Source organism: Suncus etruscus, chromosome 20 (genome assembly GCF_024139225.1).
Source record: "Suncus etruscus isolate mSunEtr1 chromosome 20, mSunEtr1.pri.cur, whole genome shotgun sequence".
Taxonomy (NCBI): domain Eukaryota; kingdom Metazoa; phylum Chordata; class Mammalia; order Eulipotyphla; family Soricidae; genus Suncus; species Suncus etruscus.
Window position 1 is genome coordinate 3,075,945 of NC_064867.1, and position 21,571 is coordinate 3,097,515.

Genomic DNA, 21,571 nt, shown 5'->3' on the forward strand with positions numbered 1-21,571 from the left:
TCATATTCAAAATTACTCAGGAACTATTCATGGTTCATTGTTCAGGGGTCACTCCCAGCAGTCCTCAGGAGACCATAAGGTGCCAGGGTTCTTGTAAGCAAAGCTCAGCTCACTGAGCCATCTCCCAGCCCAAACACGGTTTGAAATGTACAACCAGCAGAACCATACAAGTGTAGAAATTATATATTGAATGTGAATCAACAGTCTTTATCCTGGTCACAATTTCCCCCAAGCAACAGCCAACAGAAAGAAAGAAGGGTAAGTATAAATGATGATAATAAATAAGTAGCTGCACTGTATTCAGAAAGGTCAAGGTTAGAACTGGCACTAGTGGACGGATGCAGAAGCTGTGAATGAATAGCCCCCAAAAAGGGTTTGGTCACTGTGGCCCCACCTGCCTTCCCTCTACGAGCACTAGCATTGTCCTTCTGGGGGAAGGGAGATCATGGAAAGAACAGCATGTTTGATCATCCTGCCAGCTGTGTTCTGCGAGCCCGCCTAGGAGGAAAGAACACAGGACAAAGCAGATAGCATCAATGCCCCTCTCTGGGTCTTGGTCTTTGACCGACTCTCTACTACCTGGCCCACCTGTGTCCTCCCTCTCCTGCATCCCTCATCTCAGGGGCAGTCTCCAGTGGCTCTACTCAGATGTTCGGCAGTGAAACTTGCCAGAGAGTCCTCTGCCCCAGCAGATGGCAACCAATCACGACCCCATCCCCCAGGAGTAGGACAATGCCAAGAATTCTGAGGTGTGCCCACAGGAAACTCCCAAAGGTTCCAGCAGGGCTACACTTTGGCTGCCCACACTGGTAACTTGCTCCATAACACACTCTCTAGCGGGCTGCTGTGATGGGTTCTTTCCTTCCTTTGGAGGGGGAGAACTCATAAGTGGTGCCCAGGGGCCACTCCCGGTGAATCTGCTCAACCAGAAGAGAGAGCTACTCATTGCTGAGTCCCTGAGGTGACACCAATGGTTTTCAGGGCCTTTGGGGTTGCACCCTGCACAGCTTGAGACACCATGTGTTACAGGGATTGAACAGACACTGGCAATGGACGCCACACGCCTTAACCCCAGTACTATCTTAGGCCCCATGATGGTTTATGTATCAACTTAATTAGGCCATGGTAACCAATGCCAATCTGGATAAAGGTAATTTTGGGATGAGATTAATCTTTTGAGCAGTGGATTTTGAGTAGAGCAGTCGATACTTCCTAAAGTGGGTGGATCTCATACATAAGCTAAGGTCTTCCCAGAGAAGGAATTTAGCTCTCACAGTGCCTTAGAAGGCGAGTTCAATAGACACAAATTCTCTATATGATATAGACACATATTCTCTATATAAGTATACATTTCAATAGACACTAATTCTCCATATAGTTCCATTTTCTACAGACACATATTTTATATAGACCCACAGTCTGCTCCTCTGAAGACTATCTACTACTGCACTATCCTTCCCTTTCCAATTTGCTACCCCCCCCCTTCCTTATGGATCCCCAGGGTCACTATTGCATCAATAAGAGGCATCTGATGGTTATACCTTGGAGACACTGAATTGAGAGGATGCAAGTCAGGGACATGAATATATTCAGGATGCTTTACAAACTTGGTTTCCCCAAGCCCCCATTCCACTGCAAAATATTTGAGTCCAGTGTGTCTCTCTTGCAACTCAAGGGTAGGGTGGCACAGCTCAGTGACGAGGGACCGAGCACCGGCTGCATGGGCAGGCTGCCCCATCTGCTGAGATTTCCCAAGTGTTTTAGCCTGCAACCATACATAGCCAAGCACTCGTCTGCCAAGTGCACTCATCTTGGAGTCATTCCACCTGTATAACTGCCTACTTGATATGTCTCCTTGATGTAAAATGTATTTGACATTTTCGATTAAACCAGACATCAATCTCTTCTAGGAAGAAAGCCCCCAAGAGATGGGTCATGAGCACTGCCCTTATGGCTGGAAAGACAAAGAGTTGAGATATAGAGTTCTGCTCAGCCACTGTCATCTTGACTTGGGGAGTGGCCTGGGGTTTCCCTGGAACCTCCTGGCTGGCATAAGTCATGATGGGTGCACTCTGCCCAAGAGAGCTGTGCCCTGTCCACTGTCTGACAATGTACCTGCTTGCTGGCCAGGATAGGCAGCAGCAAGCTTGTTGGTATCTCTAGAGTGGAGAATTGAACCTGCACTTCTGAATTTTCAGCAGAACAAACATTTTGTAAAAAGAGAGAGAGGTGTCTTTCATGCTCTGATCATACATGTCCCAGACCCTCCTGCTAGGAAGTTGAGATTCTGAAAGTGGAGCATTGTATCTCCCTCCCTCCCACCCTACCATGAACCCAGACTCCACACAGAGGGGTTCAGATGCCGTCAGAACAGATATCGTGTGTGTGTGTGTGTGTGTGTGTGTGTGTGTGTGTGTGTGTGTGTGTGTGTGTGTGTGTGTAGCACTGTCGCTGTCCTGATGCTTGCTTCCTTCCTCACTGGAAAACAAGCTCCTACGGACTGTGCTCGGAACCCAACATGGGGGCTAGCAGGTACCTTTAAAAGCTAAATAGCCAGGGCCGGAGAGATAGCACAGCAGTAGGGTGTTTGCCTTGCATACAGCTGACCCAGGACAGTGGGTGGTTTGAATCCTGGCATCCCATATGGTCCCCAGTGCCTGCCAGGAGCAATTTCTGAACGCAGAGCCAGGAGTAACCCCTGAGCACCGCTGGGTGTGGCCCAAACACACACACACACACACACACACACACACACACACACACACACAAAGCTAAATAACCACTGTTGGTGGATTAACCCAGCAGGCACTTCAGGAAGTCTATGAGCTTAAACACTGACTCTTTTTGAGGAGTCTCTGCACCCCAGACTCTTTGTACTCTGCAAACCTTATTTGGGCTGTGCTGACTGCTTTCTATCAGGCTTTGCTGAGACAAGGCTGCAGGGAGACTGTGGGGGCTGAGAAAGAATGGGCTCCTCCATCCTGCCAGCTGCTGTGAGCTCACCCAGTAGTATCAGGACACATGAGGTGACTTCTCTCACAGGCAGTTCTCTTCTTGGCCCTGGCCCTCAGAACCAGGACGTCCTTTGTGGTTCAGACCCCAGCTCCAGAGTCCATCCTCCAAGTTTTTTGGTACTGTAATCCCAAGAAGGTGGTTCACCCAAATTCCTTTTCTTTGCGTGGGTTTTGGGGGCAGGAATTAAGAAAAACACACTAAGTCATAGTCAGGACTTATTCCTGGCTGTGCACTCAAGGGGTCACTCCTGGTGGGCTTGGGACCATATGAAGTGCTGGTAATAAAACCGTGGTCAGCCACTTGCAAGACAAGCAGACTACCTACCGTATCTGCTTTGACCCTCAAAAGCATCTCTATGTAGGTTCCCTTCACTATGTGAAGGTAGAATATTCCTAGTTGGCTTAATTTTCCAAGTTACTTTTAAAAAAAGTCAGCGAGTGCAGCATCTTTTTCCATATCAATTGTTGTAATGACATTGCCAACCCCCCAATATAACCTACCATATCAAGTAGAAATGTTCAACTTTGGGGGACAGAGAAACCTGGTAAAGTACAAGGTTTAACTGTTGAGCTTATTCTGTGTGCCTATTGATGGAGACTATGTACCAGTGACAGGTAAGAGGACTCAGGAATGTTGTTAAATGAAGCAGCACAGAGCATAAATGCAGAGGGATGGCAAGTGTCAAGTGTCAAGTGTCTGCATGTCTGGGGGTACACATGTCTCTGTGCACACTGACCTGGGACGAATGTAGAGTCAGAGGCATGGAATCAGGGATGCTAATGTCCATACAGGACTGCAGATATCACTGCTGGGATCACACTGGATGAGATCAGGGGCCCCCAATGCACAAGACATTGAGAAGGTGTTTTGATGCCAGCCTTTCCCTGGAGCTATTTTCTGCTATGAAGTGTACCTTCCAGGCAAGCATAAAGCATCCGCCAGTCTGTACAGAATATCTGGATGCATTTCTGGCAAAGGATCACGCTCTGAATTGTAATCTGCTCTCGTCCTATCTTGTGCCTGGGTCTTCAGAGATAGGGTAGTGTGGAGAGTTCCAGTCCCCACTTTTCCACAAATTCTCCACCATGGTATAGTGAGGTCTCAGTCATTTGGGAAGATGAGAATTAGGGTAAAAGACTCTTTTTCATCCGAGGACTGGAAGGTGTGTTAATTGGGAAAACCATGGGAAAAACTCAGCACAGAAGGTAAAGGAAATTCAGGAATTCAGAAAGCAGGACCTCCAGAGACATCCTTCGGTTGCCCACGACCTCACAAGATCCCTCATGACAGAGGGCCAAGGCTTGGCTCATTACCAATCTCTCCAGGAACGTGTTTGCCATGAAAGCTGAAGCAGACGGTGACATTCAGGCAGTTCACAGGCTGCAGCCCGTCATGACACTGAGGAGCTGTGATGTTGACAGAGGCTGGGAGGAAGACAGAGACGTCCACGGTGATGACAGGCCTTGCCCTGCATGTCAAGAGAGGAAGGAGACACAGTCTGAGAACACACAGAGATGCATAACAGGATCAGTGCTCAGCAAGCTGGCCAGTGCTTTAAGGAGTAAAAGAAGCGAGGAGAGCAGGGTGCTGGGGCTCAGCAGACTTCTGCCTTGAAAAGAGGCCAGTTTCCTAATAAAACCGTGGTTAATGGTCAGTAATAATACAGGCAAGCTAGCTAATAAAATGCCAGCTGGTTGAAGCTATAACCAAGTCACCAGATGTTGGCACGGCTGACTATGATTCTATCAGCCAAAGTCCCATTTCCACTGGAGCCGAAGGTAAGAATGTTTCAGAACCCAAGGTGGGTACCATGACTGACAAACAGAAATGAGGGATTCCCCTCTCCACTTCCACCTCACCCCAGGAATCACAAATTTCTAGTTCCATCTGGTGTGTCAAATGGCCTCCTTCATTGACTCCCATCAAATCCTTCAGCGTCTTTATCAAAGAACTTGATTAATGGAGTCCCAGCTGCTCACAGCCAAGTACCTTACCCCGCCTGACCTCAGAACCAGGCGCAATCCAATAAACATCTATACCATTAGAGACAGACCTGCAGGGACAGATGTGCTCACTGCCCTGCCTCCCATGACCACCCCCCCAGAGCCTTTTACAGCTGAAAAAAAAGATGGCATTAACCCTCACAAAAATAGCCACGTGGAAGCCCTGCATCTAACTCAAAGCTTAACTTCTCCACTCACCCTGTCCCACAGGGAGACCATCTCTGCTAATTGGGAAGGGGTCCACCTCCAGGGTACTGGGTAATCTGAGCGGACACATGAATCCAACATAGATTGTACACAATCCCACCATGAGTGCCCGGGGCAGGCAGCAGACAGGAAGGAGAGGCAATCACAGGAAGAAAGAGTTCAGAGATAACAAGTAAGAGTTTGGGCTGGGATGCTGGGGGTGCTGACTGCACCCCACCATTCCCATGGTCCTCACAATGGGGATGCGAGGGCAAGCTATCAGTGCTCACCTGACAGAAAAGGTACAGCCCTTCACCCCCTCACATCATCCCTAGGGCCACTTGACGCTCCCCCCCAACCACTATGTCTACCTCAGAGCTGGGGAAAGGCCAACAAAAGAACAAGCTCTGTGCAAATGATGAAAGCAAGGCTGCTAAACTGATTCCTGAGAGATGACACACCTGCCTGCCTGCCCTGCACAGCACACCAGAGGTCAGCTAGGCACCTCAGCTTCCTTGTACCTCATTTCAACTCCAATTATTGTCAATGGGTCAGGAAAAAGCACCCAAATCTTTCATGTGCTTCTTGGATCATTTCCTTTGCCCTTCTCTAGCAGGGCACCAGGCACCTCTCCCCAACCTCAGACCTGCCTTCTCCGGCTAATCTGAGAGGACAAACTTCCTGAGGGTAGAATTGGGCCAGCCCCACACTGCAGAGGGGAGGGAGGTGGAAACTGGGGTGTTACAGACCCAACATGCCAGCCTGCGAGCTCAAAGCAGAAGCCCTGAGAATTGTGTTGCAGAGGCCTTGAAGGGCTGTATGGAAGGAAAACAGTGAGAGCTCTTCTCCTCAGGAAAATAATGAACCATTGGTTCAAGCTACCGATGATGCTCCTTTTTTTTCTGAGGTCAGTGTTGTTTGAAGAGTTGACAGGGTGCAGGGAGACACAGCCCAGTAAAGGAAATGAGCCCCAGCACCTGCTCTGGCTGAGGCCCCCATACCCTCCTCACCCTACTCTTTTGCATAATCCAGGGCCAGCGACATGGAAGGATTTGTAAGAGCATGCACAGGTCTGGTTTCTGGGTCTCAATCTGGTCCCAACCAAACCAGAGGAGACCCCAAGTCCACCAAAGTGACCTGTCAGCCAGATCAACACATGAGTCACCACCAGCCTCCCTAGGACCACTTACTTCCTCCACCTAATACCTTTTCCACAAGAAGTCAAAAAGTGACTCAAGAAGTCACAAGAAGTGGCTCTAGAAGTCAGCCCGATCCTTCCCTTTCTGAGGGTCCCCCACTTATCTTTCCATTATCCCCTGTTCTCTTAGACACTCATGGAAGAGACCAGTGCCTCCAGAAAGGAGGCACCTCTCCACACAAAGACTCTATTAAATCCCATCTCTCTCGCCCCTCTCCCTCTTGTTTTATGAGGTCATACCCAGCAATGTTCAGGATTTATTCCAGGTTCTGTGTCTTGGGATCACTTCTGGTTGGGATCAGGGAATGTGGTGCCAAGGATTGAACCTGGGTCAGATACAGGCCAAACCAGTCCCTCAAACCCTGCAGCATTTTTCTGTCCTCATTAGAGGCACCCAGGGGCTTCCCATTCTGCCATGGCCTGACATTTGTTCACTTCAAGAAGCCCAAAGAATGTGTCTAATCCAAAGGAATCCTGATGAGCCAGAGCATGTGTCCCAAGATACTAAAGAGAGGGGAACTGACAACACAAAGCCTCTGTTACATATTCTTTATCCACAACTTCCTCATCCCTGTCACCGTAGCCCCAAAAGCTCTTCTTTCCTAAAGTGGAAGGAAAAATTCTAGGTCCCATCTCAGAAGAAGAACCGATTCAGGAAGAAATATCCTGGATATTCCTCATGGTTTGACTCAGGGAACCAGGCAGGTTCTGTCTTAGTGGAGGTGCACCTGGGGACAAAAGCGACTTCTGCAGTCTGCAGGAGGCAGATCTCACCTGTTCTGTCAGAGTCACCCCCACTGGTTGAGCATGTGAGTCATAGACGCCCACGCAGAGCATTCTCCTCAGGCTCCCCTCTTACAGAAGTCCTTAAAAAGACACACACACTCACCAGGAACTCACCTCCCAGGGCACCATGCTCCTGGACTCAAAACAACCCTGACTCTTTTCCAAGACATTTTGAGTAACTGGTTCCCTTAAATACTGGTAAGCACCCCTCATTCTTAAGGGGACACCCCATTCTAGAAGAGGTGCTGTGACCCCTATGGTGAGGATGTGGAAGGAGGCACTTTGAATGATAAGAATCTAGGGCTTGGAATGCCTGGCTTCTGGGCCTCTGCCAGCTCTAAGATGCTGCTCGCCTATTTTAGAAAGTTCTGCCACCAGGTTATTCCCCAAAGTTAAGAGCCCAAGTGCTGGCTCCCAAATCCTTGAGTGTAATTCTGTTGCCTCTGACTCATACAGCCAGAAATACTAGGAGATGGTTTGAAGGCAGGGGTGAGGGCACAGAGGCAAAACAGATCTTTGCAGACTGCACAGGCCTAGAGGAGAGCTGGACCCAAACTTGTTGTATCCCACAGTTCTGCTACCACAGAGAAGTAGTGAGGCAGGTCCCTGGAAAACGAGGGACATAAGACTGTGGTACACTGAGGTACAGGAAGAAACAGGAAATAGCAATGGTGCCCAGCCCTGTGAGTGTTCCAGCATCCAGGCAAAAGAGGGTACTGGAATAGCATATAACAGAAGGCACAAAGACTGGGGGGGTGGGTGGTAGGCATCCTCAAACACTGCCTCTAAGCCTTTCTCCCTATATGAGAGAGCCATTCAAGATGGAAATTCTGGGAAGAGACAGAGAACAAGAAATCAAAGGTGCTATCCAAACACTAGGCCCCTCCATCTGCAAGGAACACGTCACCAGAATGGGACCAGGATGGGTCACCAGATGGGAGAAGGAGGGGCATGGGAGAGCTCCCAGTCCCATCCACCCATCATGGAAAACAGAGTCCAGGGGAAATGAGCTCACCTGAGAAGAACCACACTGTCCGACATGAAGGCACCAACTGTGACATCTGTGAACCAGAAGATTAGAGGTTCAGAATCATGTGGAAGCCCATATCCATCCTTCCCAGATTCCCTAGAATGGAAGCCCTCATTAGACAAGGTCAGGGTCTTCACTGCTACCCTCTGGCCTATGTCATGAATCGGTGAGACTCTATTCAATAGCCTGTCACCAGATAATCTGCTGAGACACCGAGAGCTGGCTGTAGGAAGTGAGGCATACCACCAGTGGTATAATTGTCCAAATCCTCACCTACCACACTGTGCTCTCTGGCTAGACCCCTTGATTCTCTAAGGCTCAGTTTCATTGTCTGTAAAGCCAGGGGTATCCCATCTCTACACACCTACTGCGTATGAGACAACATCATATGTGTAAGCAATTCACATCTAGTAAAATGCTAAGTTTTGTTGGGGAAGGACCACCAATTGCCCAGAACTGGATAAACGCTTTCTCAGAAGACCCAGAAGAGTCTTTCTTAGACAAAAAAGTCAACACCAGCCCCTTTTGGTTCCCCTTCTCAGCCCAAGTCTGTAAATTACAAAAGATGATTCAGATTCCCCTGAGAAACTGCATAGCTAGCGGTCTTTCTAAAGGGCTGCATTTGCCTGTCCAGACCCTATGTGGAAGTGGAAAAGTGTTTTGTGTTTTGATTTGTTTTATTTTTCAGAAGCAAAATGATCGATAGTTTCAGGGACCTTTTTTTTTTTCTGAATGCCATGATGATGCAGGATTTTCCCCCCTCAAATTTAGTATCACTATTTTCTCATCTCACCTCACTCCATCCTTTCTGGTGCCCAAAAACCCAACCAGGTATCACTTGGGTTGGGGTGGTGATTGTTCATTATACTCAATTATCTTCAACCACTACTAGGTATTCATTAATCCTAAAGACAAGCCAGCCAGGTCTATTTTGCTGTTTGAGAGAGCATATGTTTTTCTTTATGCTCCAAGTCTTTCTCTCAATAATCTTGCGGTGACTGGGGTCAGAGGTGGTGCTATTCAGCTGCCTTTTTTTCCCCTCTCAAGAGTAAGAAACCTCTGAACATGATTGAATATAAAAGAATTTAATATGAGGCTTCATGATTTATCATTCTAAATGTATACAGTGCCCTTCATTAAAAAGACTTGTCTCCACAGAAATCACTGGAAAGACCCACCCTCCCCGTGACCAAACTCTTCAGAGCAGATCATTTTACAGTCCCAAAATAAACATCAATATAACATCAATAAACATCAAACTTTTCTTTTCACCCTCAAAGCAAACACTCCATTTCTATTATGTGAATTCCTAATCCCAAACAGAGGTAATCACAGCTTACCAGACTGGCAATGAGTCTACCTCCGGCTTTTATCTTTATCTCTTGTGCCTTTGAAAGAAAAATAGCTTACCAGGATAGCCATTTCCATCCATATCAATGCCTCCTGATATGGACTGGCCAAACATCCGTAGCACTGGATGTATCTTCCGCCCCAGCAGTTTCTGAAACAGATCATAGGGAAATCGAGTCATTGGCACAGGGCACAGACTCACTACTGTCTGAGCTGGTCTTGCCCAAGATGCTGGGCTTTTAAGCCTACTTTTTAAATCCTACTTTGGTGCAAGGTCTTCTGCAGATTTCTGAAAATCATACTCTTATATTATTACTCAACTTCACCAAATCTCAATTCAGGCTTTTTAGTTCAGTGCTAACAAGAAAATACATCTTGATTGGTGAGTTAAGGTTTTGGCACACTGAACAAAGTTTGAAACTGAAGTTCTTTAACTTCCGTTTCTAAAAGAGATCAAGTTTTGTTTTTACATTGATAGCTGGCTACAAAGACTTAGAGTTTTCCTTATCTCGCTCTCTACCCCGGTATTGACTAAACTTGTAGCACTTCTCAACAGACAGTGGAACTAGCCGGGACAGATGGCCACACAGAAATTGTCTCTCTATCAAACCAAACAGAGGAGCCATGGATTCTTGTGTTTCAGAGACACTAGCAAAAAGTTCTATTCAGTAACTCTCCAATTCCATGGTCTTGAGTCTTCTATAAACTTTGAGAGGTACCAAAACTCTGCTCAAGCCTTTAGTTTACAGCTCTGCCACCATCACCCCAGCAGCTGTACTCACATTTTACTAATCATTAAGTTCAATATATGTTGATGCATGGCTCATTGACCAAAGAATATTTGCTGCATGACCAACGGACACCACTCATGTGGTAATTCTTCACAAAGACACTAAACTTCTGGATTCAGAGAAGTTTTCAGTTTCTGGAATACGACCCTTTCCTTCTTTCCCTTATCTACTCAGGCTCTTTGCAAAGGCTTGTCTTAGTGCATTCATGGCTTCCAGTACATAAGCAAAATCCACATTAGAACCAGGTTTCCAAGCTTCAGAGGTTCATTGTGGATTTCTCCTTCCTTTCCCATATTGAGTCATCCATTATACAGGGAAATCGGAGGAGGTTGTTCCACAGGCTCTCCAGGAGATACCCTAACGTGTCCCCACGTGGGCCCCAGCATCGAGGAACTGCAACAACCCACCCCCCCAAACCAGTTAAGCTGTCCAACAGGAAACAGGCAAGCATCAAAGTACAAACTCAAACTCTAAAGAAAACACTCAAGAAATGCTCCTCGCTAATAGACAGACCTCACGTCCCTCCTGGCACTAGCTAAACAAACAGTTCTGTGCGTCTTCGTTATTTCTCAAAAGCCACATCTTAAAGCAGACAGGCTCGGCTCTCAAGTCCAGAAACAGGAGCAGAAGCTTGCCCCAGGTTTGTATTTCCAGGATCTGCTGTGGCTGAGATGGGGGAATGAAGGGGTGGTCCATTTGGGGGTGGCGAGGCGGGCTTAAGCTATCCCGCAGACATCTGCAGACCATTATGCCATAAAGCCAGGAAGATAAGTCTGCTCAGTGCTAATAACCTTAAATGAAAACCAGGAGCTTAGAAAACCTCTGCTTGACCAACTTCATAGGCTGTGTCCCTAGGGGAGCAGAAAGATCACAGAGCTGCCATGACAGGCCCAGAGGGCTCCCCCAATCTCTAAAGCCACACCAGGATCTTAAAATCAACACTTCATGGAGAACTGGAGGAAAAGGAATGAGTTAAATTATAATGTGGAAGAACATTAGGCCCTGATCTCACAATTTATCCAGCAGAAATAACACCAGTGTGGGCCAAAGAAAAGCCAATCCTTGCCCAGAGTGTTTTCGGGGTCTGTTCCTCTAACTCCCCTCACAATGTAGCTCTGTCTCACCCAGGCCCTAGTGAATCTGCTGTTAAAATGTTGGGGTGTTTCTCCTTTCCTGTTTAATCACTGATCTTATCATGAACATATTAGCAGCTTGGAAAAACATAATCATCCTTTTTTATTTTTCAGAGTCCCAGACCACTTCTCTTTGTCAAAGCTAAAGAAAGCTAATGAGCCAGTCTGCTTGCTGACAAAGGTAGGATTCGTCCAGCTGCTGATTTCTGCTTCCTACTAAGGACTCTCAACACTAACCACAAAATTTATCCTTCAGTTCACTACAGGGATCCCACCCAGCAACAAAAACAAAACACTGGAGGCCCAAGGGGGAGGGAATGGGGGGGGCGTGTCTCATGCAGCGGCCTCTATGTGATTAGTTTCCGAGGTCCAGGAACAAGCTTCCAGGAGGATGCATGGTGTGTGACCTCATGGACAGCCTGAGGACAGGGAACCCTAAATGATTTGTGGCTTTCAGAGAACAGCATCCTTAGACCACATTAGAAGATCTCAATGACACACATGATCCCCTTCCTCCACGTGTGTCATTGGGACCATGCCCACGGCTGATGACCTGAATTCACTGCCTTCACCATTTCTCATTTCTGATGAAAAGAAAAGAGTGCATGGATATAACTGCCCCAGAGAAAGGGGTCCTCTTGGCAAAGGAACTTTCATTGGTCCCATATTCTCCAACTGAATATCCCCAAGTGCCCTTTCTCCCGATGGGGAAATGAGGGCAACATTACAATAAAAGGGTCAAGAGTTCCACTGACCACATTTCAACAGCCAGATGGCCTCTTATTAGCCACTGACCTTGGGAAGCTTAACTAACTCAGCCCACCCCCCCTGGGGCTGCAGCTCATGGTGAGAAAGTTGCCATCTCCCCTGGCATTGGTGGAGATGAGATAAAATAAGCGGGCAGGATCATCATTCAATCTTGGGGTGCTGGAGATATGGCACCATGGCAGGATAAATGCTTCATATGAGTGAAGTCTGGGGTTCTTACCCCAGTGTCACCAAACAGGAAGCAGCACCCTCCTCCAGGAAGCTCAGCACAGAGCCGTCCTAAAACTCTACTAGCGATAGGCCAGCCCTCACCCTTTAATCAACAATAATCTGCTCCAGGAATGACTTGAATGTATGAGCTGAGAGGTCAGGAGATCAACCTGCGATGACCTATTTTCTTTTTACTCCCAGAAAGCACAAGTCATGGTTCAGAGTTTTGCCTCTGTAGCAGCAGAGGAGGCCTGAAGCCCGTGTCTTTTGGAAGAGGAGCATAAAGAGGAAGTGGTAAGCAGCTAAGTGCTCATTAAATAAATACGGACTGATTGACAATTTCTCCGTATGTGCTCAGTCCCTTTCAGACACAGGCCCACCTGGGAGAAAGACCCAGGTCTGTGGCATTCTCCACACAGATGTCCACAATATCATATTGATACTGTCAAGAGAGTGACTTCCTTTTTCCCATGGACTAGACTCACACCATCAGTAAGTCTGAACCACACTGATACAGCCAAAAAACAGAAGTCGTCACTTCCATGTTCCCAAGCCTAGGGCACAATGCCAACTTATGACCAGCTCATTGATTCAAAGCCAATTTTGACAACAGTCCTGTGACCCTTGTCAGGTCCCGCTTTCACCCACCTTTCTCTCTCTGGGCTAGATTCTAATTTATTTTTTAACACTAGCCTTTGACTTAGCACAGAGGAGTTAGAAGAGAGTCAAGGGAGGAAGGAAGAAAGATGTTTCTTAAATACACAGCAGTATGACAGTCATGCATATAGAATTTTATCTTCTATATGCAGTATTCATGCTGGGACATGCGCTAACCTGGGAGTGTGTGAAAATGACTTTGAATCTAACGCATGATATCAACTGTCTCCTTCACAAGGAAGGAAGACTGAGGGCAGGAGCAATGTTGACTTTTCCTCTGCACCCCCAGAGCTCGGGACACAGGAAAGGTGGTCTCCACAGCTGCCGCAGGAGTGCAGGAACAGCCCGCATGTCCCTCTCCCATGGTTACCATTGAGTATTGAGGAACAATCCCACCAGCATCCCCATGGTAGATGTAGATGGCCCCTGCAAAGTCGTCCTCTTTGGGTGCACCAACAGCCACATCTGAGGAGAGAAACAGCTCCCATTAGAAAAGCACATGCAGCCCCCACTTGCCATCAGGAGCCCCTCTGTACCAAAAATGCCTCAATTGGTCATTTCTCAAAGCATTGAATTAGGTAAAAAAGTTTCTTAGTATGAGGAGGTGGGCAGAAGATGTGAAAGAAAATTATAAAGCTGAAAAGAACCAAGTTCTAGAAAAGTTTATCCCTTTGTCATAGAACAAATCACAGATTCACTCAACAATAAAAAAAAAAAAAAGAGCAAACACCAACCACTCTCATTTCTGTCTGTTGAACTTGGAAGTCAGGAAATATTATTTTGTATCTGATAACAGCACCAATTGTTTGTGACAGTGAGATAGCTCAAGGTGAGGGGTGCCTGCATGCCAATGTATATGCATGTTCAAGGGGCCAAGTTTGCTCTCTGACATCACACAGGCCCCAGCCAGCAATGCCGGTGGCAGCAATTGCAGGCCCTGCCAGTAGCTCTCAGTCAGAGCAGCTGCTGATATGCCAGACCTAAGCATTGAACAGTCTGGCCTGGTTGGCTTAGTCTCACTAGGAGTGACCCTGGACCCTTGAGCATTGCTTGGGAGAAACCACCCCAAATATGCTAATTCTGTTTTTCACTAAAGTGTGTGAAAGAGGAAAGCTTCCTCTGTCTCTTGTCAGAACAGGAAACTCAATGATGGTGGTCATTATAAAACGGAGAAAACAGAATCCATTGTGCGAGAAGAGGATTATATAAACTGGCATTCACTACACTCACTCACACATACAAATGCACAAACACACACACACATGCCTGCAAAAATCCACCCAACTCTCACAAACCCAGGACTCCAAGAACCAGCTCACAACTTCTCTACTTTCTCCCTCTATTGCTAACAAAAAAAATCACATGTCAGCAGAAGTATGATTGGGGGAGGCATGTGCACCCTCATGACCTCAAGACAGGTCCTCCTCTCTGCCAGAAGTCCATTCTGAGTAGAGTGTACCTGTGCAAGGCATGCAAGTTTGCAGTGCAGCGAGTGGCAGCAACCCATCTCCCACCGCAGCCTGAGCCCACCCATGGCTGCCACCGATCCTGACACTGGGCTTGTGGTGAGTGAAAATGCTATTTAGTTGACCAGAGCCAAGGGGAGGCCAAGAGACTAATAGGCTGCTGCAGTCCAGACAGGGTGAGGCTCTGGTCCAGTGTCATTCTGCACGTGTCATCACTAAGCCAACAAATTCATCTCCAGGGACCATGATCAGGGGAGAATGAGAACCTAAGTTCCTCCTCAGTCGTGCCACTCATAACATGATAGGACCCCAGGACTCAGAAACCAATCAGCTTGTGGCTGAGGAAGCTGGTGTAAACTTCCCAGCCCCACAATGTAGCCCAAAGAGTCAGCTGCTCCATCAAAATATAGAGAACACTGATCCCAGGAGAAGGGATGAGGCAGAAGCCAAACCACAGTGGGCTCAGAGATGGGCTGGAGAATCTACACTGATAACAGGATTTCCTCTCCCCCACCCCAAGGTGAGCAATGACCATGGGGACAGAGCAAGCCCACTGACCTGGGAATCCGTCATCATCAAGGTCGCCCAGAGCAGCAATGCTCTCCCCGAAATGTGCATTGTAGGCGTTGTCACCACTAAGCACCAGCTGCTCCTCCAGGGCTCCCTGGAAAACAGGATGGAAGAAACAGGGAAAAGACAGCACAGAGAGAATCAGCAACAACAAAATAAAAACAATCAAATGCTGAAGTTCATAAAATGGCCCCCTGGAGCACGCACACCAACAGGAAAAAACCTGGGCAAAGGCCTTGGTACCCAATCTATACTCTTGAGGTGCAGTAAGTCTCTTTCAGTTGTGCAGCCTAGGTGGCTCCAAAGAGACCTTGAGATGGGAGGCAAATCTTTGGTTGACCAATGCCACGATCTTTCCTAATTCTCTATTCATCCACAAACCCATATGTCTCCCAAGTCTCAAAGCCTCCGAGTCCTATAGCCTCCTCTTAGGTCTCCTCAACATAGGCACCTAAGTTATTCTAAAGGGGTACCCATATTTATATTTGTTCTAGCATATGACTTCCAGACATTGGTTAGAAAGCCGTTCTGGAACCCGAGCAATTATTTTCCTTGCCCATGGCAAACCTGCTTCAATCTCCAACATCCCATATGGTCTCCCAAGCCCTGACAGGAATTATTGAGTACAGAGCCAGGAGTAAGTCCTGAGCACTTCTGGGTGTGCCTGCACCCCCAAAATAAATGCTGCTCTACACCGTGCATGGACTGCCAAACTTGACCAAGCTCATGGCTCAAAATAACCCAACACACAGTAGTTCTTGGCTCAACATGGCCACATGCTCTGTCCACAAGCTTGTGTGATGATTAATAACTGATTGAGGAAGGAAGTCGGTGGTGATGGTGGCCAGAAAGCTATCTGCTCAGCACCCAAATTCTGACACCTGAGTAAAAAACACTATCTAGATATAGTACAGAGGTAGGACACTAGCCTTAAATGCAGCCAACCTTGATTCAATCCATGGCCATCCTATATGGTCCCCCAAACCCAACAGAGTATTTTCTGAACACAGAGCCAGGAGTAATCCCTGAGCACTGGAGAGTGCCCAACCTCCCCCTCAAAAGTCAAGCACCATCCTATATGGGGCCTGAAAGACAGTATAGGGCATAGGGTGCTTGCCTTTCATGCAGCTGACCTGGGTTCAATCTCAACACTTCATATGGTCCCCTAAGTACCACCTAGGAGCGATCTTTGAGCACCACCAGGTATGACTCAAAAGCTCCCAGTCCCTGAAAAATATAAATAGCACCCAATGCTTTATGGCCAAATAATGTCTGTAACATCCCTATGTCTAACACTCTAGACCTGCCAATATGCCCATGAGGCCTGGCCCAACTCGACACCAACTTGACAACAGAGGGGCCAAATCACCTTGCTGACCCTGCCACACTCTATAATGGTTCTGCAGAATGAGAGACATCGTATGGTGGCCAAGGTCACTCCACTGTCCCACCCCTATACACCTTCTACATTAAAGTGGCCCCACTGCCTCCCTCCTCACCCCACTTAGCCTTACCACAATGCTTGAGTCCAACTCCTCCCTCAATATTCCCCCAGATACTATGTCTCCAGAACTACCAGGACAGATGGACCCATGTCCCCAGGAGGGCAGCATAGCCAGAAGCAAAGCAGGCCAGTTTTAGAGCTTGTACATCTGGGTTCAGATGCCAGACCCACATCTTCTTGGATGAGCAGTTTGGGGCACGTTACTTAGCCTCTCTGAGCTTCAGGATTTTTGTTTGTTTTGGGGTCACATCCTGAGGCACTCAGAGGTTACTCCTTGCTCTGTGCTCAGAAATCACTCCTTGCAGGCTCAGGGAACCATATGGGATGCTGGTTGGCCATAGGCAAGGCAAATGCCCTATCCCCTGTGCAAAAGCTCCAGCCCTGAGCTTCAAGATTTTCATCTTGAGAAAGAGGCACCTCTGAGACCAGTATGTCTTAGTCTGAAATCATTCACATAAAGCAAGAACCACAGTTCTCAGTACACAGCAAGCCTGTAAATGAGAGCCATGACAGTTATTTTCAAGTGTCATGGGTCCACAGAGCTAACACTGCTAGAACACAAGTGAATGACAGGGGGAGGCTGAGCTGAGGAGAAGAAACACCAGAAGCTCCCCCAGCAGAGCGCCCCATCCCACTAGGTACTCACATTTCCTCTGTTGATGTAGACGGTGACTTGCCCTTCATCTCTGATCTCAGAAAACATGGGGGCCCCCACCAGCAGGTCGGAGAGGCCGTCTGCATTCAGGTCAACTGCGCATAAGGAGGAGCCGAAGTAAGAGCCCATCTGCAACCAAGGCGAGTTGCAACACAGCGTTCAGTGTCTGCCCTCACACAGCAAAGCCCTTGATCTCCTCCAGCCCTCGGGCTTTGCAAATGGTTACTCCCAAGCACGTCCGAAGAGGTGACAAAAGCTGAGCTAAGAGGACTTCATTGGGCCCCCCCAATGAAACCCCCAACTTCCTTGGAACTTCTAGTGGAGTGGCCCCTAGTCAACCCAGAACTGAAGCTCCCTTGGGCAGAGGCCCTTACCCAGAGCCCAAATGAAGGGGAAACAGGCATGGCAACCCAGGAGACCAGAGAGCTTTCCTAAAAACAAGTTGCAGTCCATACACACACTGGTCACTATCTATAGACACTGGGAAAGGACAGCAAATGGGAATGTGACCTTGCAGAGCAACAGGTGGACCAGAAGCAGATGGTACCTAGGGAAAACAGCCCCCTCTCCCAGCTCTGTACACGAAAGTGGGCCTCATAAATGGTATGAGCTGAAATGATAGGCAAAGGTATGGCTCAGAAGGCCACTGGATTTATAAGGGAATATAGCCAGGTAACTAATTTCTTTCTGCATAGCCTAACCTAGTATCTAGTATTGAAATCAAGAATCTCAAGCCCAGATGCCAGATTAAAAATAAATAAAAGAAGAAAAAACAGGTCCTAGCTTGAGTGTGCCTAGAGAGGACAAGAGACACTGAACTTCGATATCAATGAGCAAGAAGGGAAGGTGAAGACTGTAGCAAGCCAGAATGCGAAGTCAACCTTCCGTGTGTGTGTGTGTGTGTGTGTGTGTGTGTGTGTGTGTGTGTGTGTGTGTGTGTTTTCACCAAGAGTTGAACACCCAGGGCCTCCCACATACAAGTGTGAACTCTACAAAGGAGCTTCATCCTCAGCCTCAGTGTTGCCAATTTTCAAGAAAATCCAAAACTTTCAATTCTATTTGAAGACCGACCTCTCCCCACCTTGGGTCCCCATCTCTTGCTCTTTCTTCCTTCTCACTTTTTTATGCTGGCAACTCTTTCGTAAGAAATATAATAAAAGAAAAAGAAGAAATACAATAAATATGTATCCCAAAAGCAACAATAACAACAAGAAAACCACTTCTGTGGGCAGCATCTTTCCAAAAGCTGCCAGTTTGCATCTTCTACTGCTTTTAAAGTGTCCTTTAAAAAAAAAAAGAATGCTTTCAAATTAAAGTACTCCATTTTTAAAGTAATCAAAACAGCATTTTCTTTCACTGGGGTTTATTGGCAGCTGATTTCGGGGAGTTTGAGGGAGGTGGCAGGCCTGCAAGTCTGTTTCCTGCAACTAACCCTAGGTCAGGAAGACTTGAATGCCCCTTTCTGTCACATGTCAAGGCCACTTCCACTCCCCCAGACCTCCTCTGGGCCACCCATTCCCAAGGGAAAGGAAGAGGAAGCAGGAATCAACCTGCCAGCCAGTCACTAACTTGATATCCCAGCCAGTGCTTCCATCTGGAAGGGGAAGGCAAGGCCCTGGGGACCAGAGCTTCCTGAGGGGCCCTGTGGCTGAGCCCTGGGGGAGCTATCTGTTTCCGTCTCATGACAGGTCATGAACATAGCATAGTCATCATTATCAGTGTTAAGAACCATTATCCATACGTCAAGTTTCCTATCTAAGTACTGGTAATCTCTTCAAGAACTCACTTCCTAACCCAGTGTGGAAGATGATAAAGAGCTGTTCATGTGGTCCTTCCATCATTATCTTCCATCACTTGGGACACACTAGCACACAGATCTCTTTCAGCATATGAGTCACACAGTGCTGATTTCTACCAACATCAACCAATCAACACCAGAATCAATTTTTCCCCCCTGTGGTGAAGTCAGGAGACAGGACTGTCTAACCAAATTCTGGCCAAATAAAAGCAGAAGCAGATGGATGGTTTACTGAGTTAGAACTAGGAGGGTATCACTCCTAGGAATATATCCTAGGAACACAAAAATACAATACAAAAACCCCTTCCTTACACCTATATTCATTGCAGCTCTATTTACCATAGCAAGACTCTGGAAACAACCAAGATGCCCTTCAACAGACGAATGGCTAAAGAAACTGTGGTACATATACACAATGGAATATTATGCAGCTGTCAGGAGAGATGAAGTCATGAAATTTTCCTATACATGGATGTACATGGAATCTATTATGCTGAGTGAAATAAGTCAGAGAGAGAGAGAGAAAAACGCAGAATGGTCTCACTCATCTATGGGTTTTAAGAAAAATGAAAGACACCCTTGTAATAATAATTTTCAGACACAAAAGAGAAAAGAGCTGGAAGTTCCAGCTCACCTCAGGAAGCTCACCACAAAGAGTGATGAGTTTAGTTAGAGAAATAACTACATTTTGAACTGTCCTAATATTGAGAATGTATGAGGGAAATGTAGAGCCTGTTTAGGGTACAGGCGGGGGTTGGGGGGGGGAGGAGGGAGATTTGGGACTTGGGTGATGGGAATGTTGCACTGGTGATGGGTGGTGTTCCTTTTATGACTGAAACCCAAACACAATCATGTATGTAATCAAGGTGTTTAAATAAAAAAAAATTAAAAAAAAAAAAAAAGAACTAGGAGGGTACGTAGTGGCAGATATACCCCAGAAAACCAGAGCCTGTTCTTCCCCTCAGAGTGAAAGATGTCAGAGATTTGGGCTGTTCGTTTCCTCTCACAAAAATGCAGAACTGGCTGCAGAAAGAAGGCAATAGACTACTGCAAAATCAGGGAAGTAGAATGGAAGGAGAGCTCAAAGAGGGAGAGTTTGATCCCCAGCACCACATATTCTGTCCCCCAACACCACCAAGCATGATCCTGCTGACCCCCAACATTTCTGAGCAGAAAGTGGCCCTCAGGACCCCAGCTCTGCTATAAACACCCTTCCCCGAATAAAATAAAATTCAGAAAGACTATCATAAGAGGTACAGTTAGAGGATAATGAGATAGGAGGGCAGGAGGACCAAGAGGCAGTAGCAAGAGGAGGGCCTGGGAGGAATTTGAGGGTCCAGTTGAAGACCACAACAAGGTTGTTGACAAGGGATAAAATGCTGGGGTTCTTCAGTCTGTTTAGTGGGGAGCCAGAATGCTCATCTTGGGGAGCCCAACTTGTCATCCTGCAAACTTAAGTCTTTCCCGGAACTTGGTTTCAAGAGTTCCTCAAAGTCTGGACAAGTGGATTCTCTATAGTACTCTGACTGCTCTTGTCTCATCCACACCCCTAGCTTCAGACCAGTCAGACATCAACCTCCACACCAGGAAGATCCAGAGAGAATGAGTGGGGCATGCCTGCTCACTGGTTTCCATCATGATGACAGGTTTGAATTGGGGTATCTAAGGCGCAGGCAAAAGTGGGGCGGGGTTTGGGTGGGAGACTGCCATAGATGAACCTAAAAAATATTTGGAGTAACAGGTGCAAACACAGAAAGAATATATTAAGACAGGCGTGTTCAAGCACTGTACTTCACTTTCAAAAATTTTAGGTGATAGTCAAGTTAGGTAAATATGACTATAATTATGGTTATTGCTTTGCAATGAAGATGTTTATTAAATATTACTTTGTATGATTACACTTACATGAGTTCTATGCAAATCCTTCCTCCCTAAATCTGGGAGTGGGGACAAAAAAAAATCCCTTTAATCTTCCAGTCCAGCTGCAATGGACGGGATAAAGAATTCTGGAGAGACACACAGGCCAAATTGGAAGGAAAGGTCTAAAGTGTTGAGTTTAGCAGACTCAGCACCCTATTTCTCTTTGGGACCCACAGAGTTATTTCTCTCTGAACCTGAGGGACATTTAGCAAACTTCTTTGGCAAAATTGCTTCCCAATGCTGCTGTGGGGGAGATAGGAAATGTTACCCTAACACTGGCCAGCAAATTTCTCAAAGGAGCATAGAAGAGATCTGCATGTAAGAAGTACTTTTTTTTAATTGAAAAAGACTGCAACTACATTTAAAGCATATACATTAAGGTTGAGAAAGCTGTACTTAAGTCAGAGATAGGGATCTTTGGGGGATTTAGGACGTTTCATCTGCAGAACAAAGCAAGGTGGTGCAGACAGCCTAAGGAGGTCACTAGGGCCAGGAACCAAGCTGGGTTTGGGACATGTGACCCACTCAGAA

At 47.0% G+C, this 21,571-nt stretch overlaps 1 protein-coding gene across 1 annotated transcript in view; it reads right to left on the minus strand.

Moving 5' to 3' along the window:
• The window catches only part of ITGA9 (integrin subunit alpha 9), a 329,022-nt gene that overhangs the window by 244,826 nt on the left and 62,625 nt on the right, over positions 1-21,571 (minus strand). Inside the window, exons 9-14 of the mRNA XM_049766467.1 lie at positions 17,314-17,451; positions 15,152-15,257; positions 13,498-13,592; positions 9,629-9,719; positions 8,204-8,249; positions 4,329-4,483 (exon numbers count right to left, since the gene is read on the minus strand). Coding sequence (XP_049622424.1) covers positions 4,329-4,483; positions 8,204-8,249; positions 9,629-9,719; positions 13,498-13,592; positions 15,152-15,257; positions 17,314-17,451 — 631 coding nt within the window. The remainder of the gene's footprint in view (positions 1-4,328; positions 4,484-8,203; positions 8,250-9,628; positions 9,720-13,497; positions 13,593-15,151; positions 15,258-17,313; positions 17,452-21,571) is intronic.